General features: G+C 35.1%; 1 protein-coding gene across 5 annotated transcripts in view; it reads left to right on the top strand.

Annotated features, from left to right (window-relative positions):
• The first annotated feature begins 3,520 nt into the window (after positions 1-3,520).
• LOC125657202 (uncharacterized) overlaps positions 3,521-13,127 on the top strand; it is a 45,901-nt gene continuing 36,294 nt past the window's right edge. For 2 of the 5 annotated variants that reach the window (XM_056144368.1, XM_056144369.1), the window contains exons 1-3: positions 3,522-3,598; positions 7,551-7,568; positions 13,033-13,127. The exon at positions 13,033-13,127 is cut by the window's right edge and continues 27 nt beyond it. In XM_056144368.1, the coding sequence (XP_056000343.1) occupies positions 3,556-3,598; positions 7,551-7,568; positions 13,033-13,127 (156 nt within the window). In that variant the 5' untranslated portion in view covers positions 3,522-3,555. Of the gene's footprint in view, positions 3,599-7,550; positions 7,569-13,032 lie in introns of all 5 variants that reach the window. The other 3 variants (XM_056144370.1, XM_056144367.1, XM_056144371.1) reach the window with 3 other exon arrangements.

The following is a 13,127-nucleotide window of genomic DNA, read 5'->3' as shown; positions in this document are numbered from 1 at the left end:
CATACAGTGTGCCACATTGTATGCAAATAGGGGTGTAAATCAAATGTGGATTCCAAACAATTCTAAAGAACTTCTAGTAAATTTGAAGCGACAAAACTTCTGAAATCAACAACATCAAAACTCATGACTTTACACAGCCATTCCTAACTATTTTTGACATCATAGACAGTTGCTGTTTCAACAAAACTGAAAAAAGGAAATATTCATATCTATTGATCAGTCATTCAAATGTTACTTTGTTATAAACCAATCTGATTCTATGCACAAGTACTCTGAAGTTGAGATCAAAAAGATGTTGGAGTTCCTCATTGACAATATCTTCGTAGTCTTTGGTGATCAGGTCTTCCAACAGTCTGTTGGAATTCCCATGGGCACGAATTGTGCTCCTTTGTTAGCTGACCTGTTTCTATATTCATATGAAGCAGAATTTATTCAAAACCTTCTACATGAGAAGAAAAACTCTTTTGCTGTGACCTTCAAATTGATGTCAAAATGTCTAGTCTTTAATTTATCGTGAGGAATGGTCGTGTATAGTGTTGAAAAGTCATAGGTTTTGATGTTATCGATTTGAGAAAAGTTTTGTGATTTCAAGTTTACTAAAAGTTCTTTAGAATCCACATTTGATTAACACCACTTTTGGCATATGTAGTCACACAGTAAGTTTGAAGTTTCTCCTTCACAGCAGTTAATATTTTCGTGAGGAGCAAAGATAGGGGCTTGGTAGAGCACTTACTGGATCAGCAATGTATCTTTGTAAGGGTTTTTATGTAGTTTAGGAATCCAGTTTAGGTACGGTAAACTCATATTCATTCGACCCATTGACTGGGATATTAAGTGTGTCTAAAACTGAAGCATGGTTTTGAAGAATTTCCTGTTTTGAAGGGGCAGTTGGAGTATATGTACGATTACCAAAAGTGGAATTAATGCCAAGTTCGTTTAAAATACAGTCGTAATAATGAGCCTTACAAACAAAGACAATGTTCTTACAAGCTTTGTCAGCTGGATTCAAAACATCTTCCTCGTGTAACCTATCTAATTCTTCTGGTTTACTAAACACAAAAGGATCGGGATTTTAATATTCCTCTTATGCTTTTAACCCATTCTGACAATGTATCGAGTTCTTTTTCATATTTTACCCATCGTCTGGCATAATCTTCGACATAATTCATGATAGAGATGAAGTTCTGTCGCCAATTAAAAGACCGAGGTTCTCTGTATTTAGGACCTTTTAGAATAAGTGATTTGAGGTCCTCATTTTCAACTACATCAACATCACCAGTAATGACATGTCCAGCTGGACTATAGTTGAAAGAAGATGAAGAATTTTTACAAGAACACGTTGGTGGATTACGTATAAGATGGTCTATATCTAGGCACTGCAAAGTTTGTTTATAATTAAAATGTTTGGATGCAATAGTAGAAGTTTATGTCTCTCAACTGATTCGATATATAAGAATTTGTTCTGCGTATGATCAGTCTTTAAATCGAGGCAGGATATTGACAAACAAATTGGATGTTACAGCTAGGGGTTTCAATAGTATTGTGTAAGGTCAGCATTCCGCAAATTCTGTGGTCGTTTTTACGATCTGTTTGCCGTTACAAACTGTCATATTGTCGGATGCTGTCTGATGTGTTTCATACCCAATCTAATTAAAGTCAGACTTCTTAGATCCGCACCGTATAGTCTATTGTAGCGATTGTGAGCGCATCTTAGGATCATTAAACCGTTCTTGACACACTGAGTTTGACCACAGATTACTCCGTTTCAACTGATCAAGACATGCATGTAGGGCTAACAACGGCTGTGACCGGTCGACAGGGGATGGTTACTCCTCCGAGGTACCTGATCCCATCTCTGGTATATCCAGGGGTCCGTGTTTGTGCTATTCTTAATTTTGTATACCTTACAGCCAGTTACAGGAGTTATGAGATTGATCATTGTTTATTATGTTCACTTTTTTATTGGTTTCTCGTTGAAAATTGGTATTTGTTTCCTGATACACCTGTGACAACCATTACATACATGTAACATGATGAACACAAACACTTAAGAATATTTTAAAGATTTTGTATTGAACTTTAGTAATACCTCATTTAAATCTCTCTCTCTCTCTCTCTCTCTCTCTCTCTCTCTCTCTCGTGAGAATGGTGATTCTATCTTTCAAGAACTGTGATCCAGTGAGAGAGGTCCAGTACTATGAATTAACGTGTCAATTTCTTATGAATAAGTAAGAAATTGTCTGATAGAGAAATGTAAGTGTTGTAACAATGTTTACCACATGTACAATCATTTCAAGGGCGTAAAATATATTTGGCCCATCAATGTTATATAATTGTATCTCATGTAGAATCGGGGGTGAGAATGCCCCCAATTTGTTGTTGTTATTTTACAATGCAATTCAAATGTATATTGGGTGAGTCCCACCTTTATTTTAACAGGGGTAGTGAATAAAAGAGGAATATAAACTTGCAAGTTCTGATATAATAGCAAAACCCTCCACCCCTATGAATTAAGAAAATGAAGTTTGAGAAAAAAGAAACGATTGAGGCACTTAAAGAAAGGGAGGCTTAGCGATTTTTATTTTTTATATGGAGACAGTAGATGACTACAATGTGTTCCCATCCCGGAATCAGGATTTTGTCAGGAGATGTTTGCTTTATTCAAATATTTGGCATTTTCCGTAAACAGTTGGTCAAGACAAAGTTCAACCATTCTAAATCTGACGAAAATCTTGAAGGATTATATCTGCTGGTAGGTAAACTTTCTCTAACTTTAATAATTGTGGGGCACTGGATAAAAAAAAAGTAATCAATTTCCCCATATATTGTATTGAGAGAACACGACGTTTAAAGGTTCTCAGATCACATATCTCCTTTTCATCTTCGACTCCCCCCCCCCCCCCCCCCTTCCTGGTCCCCTCGTGTTGGTAAACTATCACATCTACATTTTGCAAAAAAAAGTATCTCGCACACTTTATTGATTGATTCTAGTTGACAGTGTATTTGGTTTCTGATTTTGTACTGCACACACGTGGTGATATTCTTCAGTGTCACCCCACTGTTACGGCGGTATCGATCTCTGATCACAATATCCATATCAAATAGGTAGGCCTAATTACATTCCCACGTGCTTAACAGCATTTACAGCAGTACATGTATATTGAGCACGTCATGGAAAAGTTTGGTTTTAAGTTGATGTAAGCATTACCGGTTTATTATGTAACACCCCCCCCCCCCACCTTTATCCTAACTTTGTGCATGTACTAAATGCATTGCATTTATTGGTCCATGTACAGTTGTAACATGAAACTCTCATTAAATTTGTTTATACGGAAACCACTTCATTTTTGTGTTGCTTTGTTTCATTTTTTTGATTTTTTTTTAGAATATAGTATGACTGTATATATACATGTTCGTGAGCCAACTGTGACTTTTAACACGTCCATTAATAAGCAACTTGATCCATGTTTCACTCTCTCTTGTCCAATCCCTGTACTTCCTGAAACTTTAGAAGCTGTGATGTATCGACTCCATTGGGCTCTCTCACTTTCCAAAATGCAGTCCTTGCTGTATGCCGGTCTGTTGTTTCTCAGTGCAGGTGAGGAAAAGGATTACTATTTAAATTTATCAAATAATTTTGACTCTAAAAGAAAATTTAGTTAAAGTGTTACATTTTGGATATCGGTAATTTTGTGATTAAACCTATCGAATAAATTAGGTTCTCAAAATTTACCTTGAGATATAGCAGCCTGTCAAACGTTAAACCTTTAAACTTTCTTGCCTCGGTGGCCTAGTGGTTTAGGTGCTCGGTAATCTAACACTTAAACCATACATTCAATTTTTTTTTTTTTTTTTTTTTTTTTTTTTTTTTTTTTTTGCTTTTCATTTTTTGGGTCGTTTTCTTGAGGGTGTGTGTGTGTGTTATAAATGTGATACATATATTATAACAAATATTAATCATTTTCATCATAACTTCCAATATTTGCAAATATAAAGTAAAGGAATTAATTTCGAGATCACTGTAGTTCCGTTTGTTTACACTAACATGTTCCTGTGTGCACAGGATTTTCAAACGTAATATGGCTGACGAAAAGCTAAACAAATACTACAAGAAAAAGGACACAAATGCACAGCATGTAATTTAAGTAAAAATGGGTCAAGGGAGGAAAAGAACTGTTATACAGGCAGGGCTCGAAATTAGCGAGAAATACTCACAAAATGCGAGTACATCTGAAAAATAGCGAGTAAAAATAATGGACACTCGAAAATCTTAGCGAGTGGTGATTTACAAACTATGATCGTATCGTATCCGTTTTAAACGGTGATGCGCTATTCGCTTTTCTTAAACTTGCACTCTGAATCATACAAACGCTTCCGTGAACGACCGATTTCAATAACCGTTTCTATCCGGATTTTTCTTTTATGATTTTTTAAGAAACTCGGAGTCAAACAAATGCTTTAGAGGTCGGACATCGCACATCGACATGTGCCACGAGTCCTGTTCACCTATAGGGGTGATTAAATTGAATAATTCCAAGTATGATGTTTTTGTTATTCATTTATCTACAAAAAATATCGGAGTCTATGTTTTACCAAGTCTTCCGGTAGTTATTTTTATCAGAATCATGAGAATGTCCTATCTAAATTTATTGTCATATTGAGGTCGGGTTGTAGTGACGACACGGGTGCACTTCTCACCGCGTAGATGCTTATCAAAAAAGTCATAGGACTCGTGATCGTGCTGCTTATAAAACCATGAGTCCTGTATTCGCTTTAAAAAATCACTAGTGACAACCCTGATGTGGCATGAAATTGGAAGACTGGATCTAGACCTGCGGTAAACAAGTGGATTAGACTGTTAGAGGTGCGATAATCAAGAGACCTAGACATTGCAGCATATGACTTACGTAACTTAGTGTGTTGTCCAAATGCTGCCTGTTGACCCACTAGGCTCAGTAATGATGGGGGAAATCATTGATTAAAAAATATATATATATAAAAGAGCACTGCTTCATTATTTTTATTTTAGCTTGTAGGTTTTCATTTTAGCCTGTGGATTTTTTACCCACAGGCTAAAATTAGCCTGTTGTAGAAAAAGTTAATTTCGACCCCTGATACAGTTGGACTTCTCAAGAGTAAATATAAAAACTCATGTAGCAACTGTCATATGATATTTAGGCAAAGCTAAACACTCGAATTATCAACCAACGGCAAATGAACTGATGACATCTATTAAAGGTGCTGCAGTCATGTCAGGAAAAGACAGTCAGTTAAGTAATGCCACATGTAAAAGGGTTGTTGTGTAATTAATATGAATGCACCTATGAAAATATTGTACTGTCCATCATTCCAAATAGGAAAATGGTTTATTGATTAAAGAACAACTCATATAAATGTCAGTAATGATAAACTGCGGCAGTTATTTATCTTGGTTAATGAAACATCAAAAACATTGGCCTTATATCTAAATATAACACGCCAGTCTATTATTGGAAACCGGTGTTTTCTATTTAGATTTCTGAGTCGGCCTTTTCGTCAGCAAATGCGCTATACCTCTTTCTCTTAGATGAATTTAGTTTCAAATTAAGGTATGATTATTCCGGTACTGCAGCGGCGGGTATTAATGATCAGATAATAACATGTCAATATATTGAAATTTACTTCTGGAAAGAATATTTTTATAATCAATTCATAAAACTTACCCGGGAAACGTAAAAGAATCTTATATTTCATATACTATATTCCGCTGAATCTAACTAGGGTTGATGCATTTTGAGTTAATTGATACCCACCTCTGGTATATCCAGGGGTCCGTGTTTGCCCATCTCTCTATTTTGTATAACTTATAGGAGTTATGAGATTTATCACAATTCGTTATCTTCACATTTAATTTAGTTGTTTAATCAGTAAAATGTAAACTTTGTTCAGATGAGTTTCATGCGCATTCTTCAACAAGAATCTTCAAAATGAAATACAATATAGTTGACAGTTACATATATTTTGACTAGAAATTGATCTCCCGAGAGAGAGAGAGAGAGAGAGAGAGAGAGAGAAGGGTCTCGAATGGAAGAATTATATAAACCATTCAAACGTATGTTCACAGTACAATGTGTTCAAATTCAGAAATAAAATTCATTTTCATCATTAGAGGCGTATAATTGCACAGTTTACAAACTGTTACTAACGGTTGCTATTTCATAAAACATGCCAGAAGGTAGAATCATTCAGACAAAGGACACGTCCTATGTTATTTATGACTATCAAACAAGCCCTATGACGTGATCACCCTTTCGTACATTCTTTTGGAGTAATTATCACGGTTTTTTTTATTTCACATGGGCTCGAGTAGGTCTATTTTTAATTCACACGGGGGTAGGCGGACACAAGATCTATACGTGCTATCCCCATTGTAGTTCAATATGTTTTAATTAATTAAAATGCACAGATTGCATTGCATGGCGCAGTCCCGTTTTAAACAAGCATTTCGCAAATTCTATAGTCGTTGTACATGTAACGATCTAGTTCGCCAATACAACCTATCATTGGGTCAAATGCTATCTGACGTGTTTCATACCAATTGTAGGGCCTTTCTTGGCACACTGATTTTAACTACGGATAACTCCGTTGACCTGATCAAGATATAGGACTCACGGCGGGTGTGACCGGTCGTCAGGGAGTGCTTACTCCTCCTAGGCACCTGATCCCACCTCTGGTGTGTCCAGAGGTCCGAGTTTGCCCAACTCTCTACAGTTTCTGTATTTTGTATTATACATATAGGTGTTATGAGATTGATTACTGTTTCGAGATAAGAGCTCTTCTGTGTAGAAGGTGCATTTAGTGGAACTTTGAATGCGACAGAGTCAATCTGATTAAAATAAGATTTTTGATCCGCTCCGTTATTGTTATGTCGCTACACAATATCAGATTGGGACAGAGTGGACCTACAGTCAGTGAGGAAGATGATGAAATGTATTATTAAAAGCGACTTCTCTTTACATATGTAAATGTAGGAAAGACAAAATACTATATATTGAGAGAAGTATTTTACTAAAGTGGAAACATAAAAACAATGTCATATTTGTAACTAATGTCCTGGATATGATACATGTGCGTACGAGCAATCATACGAGCAACGAAATAACATGATGTAATTTTTAATTACTTCCTAGATACAAATAATTTACTTCATTTACTTAGTTTGAGTATCAGTCGAAATCGAGTGATGAAACTGCGTATGAGAAACTTATTGAGCAGATTCACTTATGCAGTGATGAATATTTGTCCCACTTCAGCATGTAAACAATTCGTTTCGCGCCGTACTATGTACAAGAGTTCTTTAAAGGGAAATAACTCGGACTTAACTCGAAACCGGTGTATTATTACAGAATAATGATAAATAGTCGTTTTTCAATTGTGTGTGTGTTGAAAATACTGAGTGTCTATCATTTAATCGTTGGCTTAATAATCATTGATATCATTCATTGAAACGTTGAATCTATAACAATATGTCTCCATCTGCCACGTCTGTAAATCAATTTTGTTTATTTCAGCTCAACCAGTGAGAACGAGTAAGTTGTATTCAATAATATTTGTTTACTTAGAGACTGCATTTTTTATCAGTGCTGAGATCATATTACTGAAAACTGTGGAGGATAAATTTTACAAATTCTGAATCTCGTATTTTAAAGAATACTCTGTTTCACCGAGTCCAATTTAAGCCAAAGTTCCTTCACGCTAGTAATTAAAGTTTCAGAATGTTGTGTTGTTTTCTTCGTCTTTATCAAATCTGTCACATTCTCAATTGTTCGAAAGCTGCACGGTGTAAATTCTTCATTGATATTTTTCGATTCTCTAAAGCGTGTAGACTTTGAAGTAGTATCATTTTCTGACTAATAGCGACTTCTCTCATTAAGAGAACTACAATGAGCTTCTCTCATTATTATATGCATTGATTTATGTTTTACACACACACACACACACACACATATATATATATATATATATATATATATATATATATTATATATATAATATATTATATATATATATATATATATATATATATATATATATATATTTCAATGTTAGATTTATTGATTTCTAGAATTTATCACTATTTTCAAAAATGCAAGATTTAAGATTTGAAACTTGTTTAAACTGTATGGTTCGAAGTTTGGGCAAAGTTTGTCCACATCATAAAGACACTGTGTTAACTTGTCGCAAATATGTAAATATAATGTTATCAACATGGTTTATATTTAGGCTGACTTATTTTTATCCATATTATGGTGGTAGGTTTTTTCTTCATCTGTTATGGTTCTTTCATGACAAGGTTATTTCGCGATAAAGTTTTTTTTTATATCATGCTGTTTTTTTTCAAAGAGCTCATTTTGCGAAATGCCAATTGCGGTAGTATTTAAGTGAAGATGAAAATGTTAAAATGTGACCGATGAACTCTTAAATTAAAAAAGAATATATCTTAAAATCAAACTCGAAAGGCATGTTAGACATATTAATAGATTTATACTTGCACCATTTAATCCCCAAATCTGAAGCAGAGGAGATCGACTTAGACATTGATTAACGTCAGGGATAAAGACAGGCTGTGACTATTACACACTTCTTCTGATTTGTAGATGTGTAACTGTTGTTAGAGGACTTGACCCTTTTCAGCTTTAAAAAGGGTTTATCTTTGGGATCTTTTGCCCTGTACTGTATGACTCGATATTTAGATATATCGACGGCGTATTATCTATTAGCAATAATCGTTTTTCATCTTATGTTGATTCGATTACCCCAGTTAACTCGAAATTAGACACCACAGAGTCTTGCACATCTGATTTGTACTTAGATATTTTATTGAACATAGATACTAAAGGCAAACTAACAACGCAACTTTAAGACAAATGGGATGGTTTCAACTTCCCATATTTATACAACAATATTCCATTATCAGTTGTATATGGTATTTATGTCTGTCAACTGATTCGATATGCAAGAACTTGTTTTGTGTACGGCCGGTTTTTCAATCGAGGCAGACTACTGACAACGAAGTTCATGTCACATGGGTTTCAACAGTCTCCTTTAAAGTAAGTATTTCAAAAATTCTATCATGGTCGTTATAACGATCTAGTTTGCCAATACAACCTGCCATTGGGTCAAAAGCTGTCTGGTGTGTTTCATACAAATTGTAATTAGACATAATTTTACACACTAATTTTAACCACGGATTATGTCGTTTACCTGATCAAGATATAGGTATCAAAGTTGGTTAAACCGGACGACAGGGGGTGCTCACTACTTCTAGACACCTGATTCCACCTCTGATGTATCCAGGGGTCCGTGTTTTTCCAACTCTATCTCATATTATGTATAGGTATATGAGATTGATACTATTCGTTATCTTAACCTTTTCATGATATACACAATTATATCTGATCTAGGAATTCTATGTACACGAATAACAATTTTGTTTGTTTCTGTTGTTTACGAGTGACTTATTTACCGGAAAATTTCAGATATCTTTTTAAAAAATATTTGAGATGAATTACACCGACACATAACTCAAGTTATAATTATCCCTACTCAAGATACGTGCTAAATTTAAATGCGCTACGATCCACTCACAGACCAGGTACATGTATATATTGGTATACTTTTCACAAGTACCAAGAAATTTGATACAAAATAAAGCAATTTCGAGAGAAAACGTATTTCAGTACATGTTTCGCACCTCACTGTTCGTTATCTTCACCTTTCACCTCGAACAATAGAGTTTTGCATCTACCAAAACGCTTGGTACATTCCAAACCCAAGCTTCGGGGTTGGGTACCCATTATATTTTAATTATGATAATTAAACCAATAGTTATCAGTGATTTCTTAACACTGTGTTTCAGTTACTAGGGTAGGTATGAAACAATGAATAAGATGAATACGGTAAGCCCACAAAGTTTGGGTGGATTGCTCGACCAACAGAAACGGGAGCTCAGACATACATATACTGATAGCGATGTAAAAATACTAATTAAGGACCTCTCTCTTTTTGTTGTATTTGTTATACATCACTAACACTTCACAATAATATTTGTATGAAACGATTACTGTATTCACCCTCTTGTTTAAATCCATATGGATGCGATGATAATGTACATGATGTGGAAAATTTGACTAGTCACAAGGAAATAACGTGAATGTGATGGGACTCTTTCCCAATACTCAAAGATGGAAACGCAGTCATGGACATCGTTCATATAAAAGACCAAGTATAAATGATGTCACGTTTGATTCAGTTTTTCCTTACGTCAACAGATAATTAAGTCCACATCATATTCGTACAAAACTTTACTTTGTTCCATTGAGAGTTTTACATACGTTATTTGAAGAAGCTACAGCTACAGTGTAGTCTATACTTAGATTTTTCAAAACCTGAATATAGACTGAACTCTATGATTATGGATGTTGCCTATCACAGGCTCTTCCAAATCATGCCACCAGTTCCTTAAACTCAAATTTACAAACAAAGGAATAGATGCCGTCAACATAAGCAACATTCTTCGTCATAAAAGGGTTCAGTCGTGTATTCCAACTTATTTCAAGTTCAAGCCTACACCCTGCATTTCCTACAGCTATACTTCTACTATTGCATCCAAACTTTTAGATTATAACCAAACTTTGCAGTGCCTAGATATATACCATTTTATACGTAATCCACCAACGTGTTCTTCATCTTCTTTCAACTATATTCCAGCTGGACATGTTATTACAGGTGATGTTGATATAGTTGAAAATGAAGACCTCAAATCACTTATTCTCAAAAGTCCTAAATACAGAGAACCTCGGTCTTTTAATTGGCGACAGAACTTCATCTCTGTTATGAATTCTGTCGAAGATTATGCCAGACGATGGGCTAAACAAAAACAGGAACTTGATACATTGTCAGAATGAGGTAAAAGCATCAGATGAATATTAAAATCCCACATTAGACATTAAAACAAAAGTACGTACCATCTATCCTTCTATGTTTAGTAAACCAGAAGTAATAAAAGAATTAGATGGGTTACATGAGGAATATGTTTTGGTTCCAGCCGACAAAGCTTGTAACAACATTGTCTTTGTTTGTAAGGCTCATTGTTACAACTGTATTTTAAACGAACTTGGCATTAATTCCACTTTTGGTAATCGTACTTATACTCCAACTGCCCTTTCAAAAGGTTAAATTCCTCAAAAACATGCTCAAGTTTTAGATACATTTAATATCCCAGTCAATGGGTCGAATGAATATGAGTTACCGTACCTAAACTAGATTTCCAAACTACATTAAAACCCTTGCAAACAATGACACATTGCTGGATCTAGTAAGTGCTATCTTTCCTCCTCACGAAAATATTAACAGCTGTGAAGGAGAAACTTTAAACTTACTGTGCGACTACATATGTCAGATGTGGTGTTAATCAAAGGTGGATTCTAAACAATTCTAAAGAACTTTTAGTAAACTTGAAATCGCAAAACTTTTCTCAAATCAATAACATCAAAACCTATGACTTTTCAACACTTTACACGACCATTCCTCACGATAAATTAAGGCTAGATTTTTTTGACATCATAGAAAGTTGCTTCTTCAATGAAAATGGTAAAAGGAAATATTCATGTCTAGTGATCAGTCATCCAAAAAATTACTTTGTTCAACACCATCTGATTCCACGCACAAGTACTCTGAAGCTGAAATAACAAATATGCTAGAGTACCTCATTGACAATACCTTCGTGGTCTTTCGTGATCAGATCTTCCAACAGTCTGTTGGAATTCCTATGGGCACTAATTTTGCTCCTTTGTTAGCTGACCTGTTTCTGTATTCATATGAAGCAGAATTTATTCAAAAACTTCTACGTGAGAAGAGAAAATTTCTTGCTATGGCCTTCAATTCGACATTTAGATATATCAACGACGTTTTGTCTATCAACAACAATGACTTTCATTCAGATGTCGATTCAATAAATCCCCGTGAGCTCAAAATAAAAGATACCACAAAGTCGTCCACTTCTGCTTCATACTTAGATATTTTATGGTGTTTATATCTCTCAACTGATTCGATACGCAAGAGCTTGTTCTGAGTATACTCAGTTTTTAAATCGAGGCAAGCTACTGACAAACAAGTTGATGTTACAGGGGTTTTAACAGTTTCGATTGAAGTCAAATTCTATGATCGTTATAACGATCTAATTCGTCAATACAACTTGTCATTGGTTCAAATGCTGTCTGGCGTTTTTCCGACCGATTGTTAGGCCGTTCTTGGCACACTGATTTTGACTACGGATACCTCCGTTTACCTGATCAGGATATAGGGCTCACAGCGGGTGTGACCTGTCGACAGGGGGTGCTTACTCCTCCTAGGCACCTGATCCCAACTCCGTTGTGTCCAGGGGTCCGTGTTTGCCCAACTATCTATTTTGTATTGTTTATAAGAGTTAGGAGATGAATCACGGTTCACCTTTCATAAGGGTGTGTAAATCTGGTAAAATGACATTTTCCTTAAAGAACTGTACCAAAAACAATAGCTAAACATTAAATTGATAAAGCGATGATGGGTGCGAAAAGAGTTAAAGGAAGTAATTGAACTGAAGTAAAGGAAAATGTTCCGTTGATGATTCGTTATCTCTAAATGTGGTTTTGAAAAATAATATATGTAGCCATTGATGAAAAAGCAACGGTGACAAACATAATGAAACCATGAATCTTAAAAAGCTAAAACCAGAGAAATATGAATCGACACAAATTGAGAAAATTGAGAAAATAATTTTCTTGTATCAGCTGCTTTGTTCTTACTGACATTTTTGAAAGTACTCATTAGATATCAAATTGTGTTTCTGTGGTATTACTGAGTATTGCGATGTTTGTTTTGTGTTTACTGATGAAACGTTATACCGATGAAACAATACCATTGTGCTGTTCGAAGTAAAATGATATTAGAGCAATACTATTGATGTACAGAAGATGTTTACCTTTCTCCTTTGACTTTTCCTTATTGTACTAGGCTACCTAGGATGTTTCCGGTCAGCTTTAACCGGTAAATCCTTCACCAGTCACCAGAAAATGTATGCAGACGTTTGCAGACAGTTTTGTGAAAAG

The sequence above is a fragment of the Ostrea edulis genome, chromosome 7 (assembly GCF_947568905.1).
Source record: "Ostrea edulis chromosome 7, xbOstEdul1.1, whole genome shotgun sequence".
In the NCBI taxonomy this organism is placed as follows: Eukaryota; Metazoa; Mollusca; class Bivalvia; order Ostreida; family Ostreidae; genus Ostrea; species Ostrea edulis.
The sequence above is the reverse complement of the archived record's forward strand: the minus strand, read 5'-3'. Positions and strand labels throughout refer to the sequence as shown.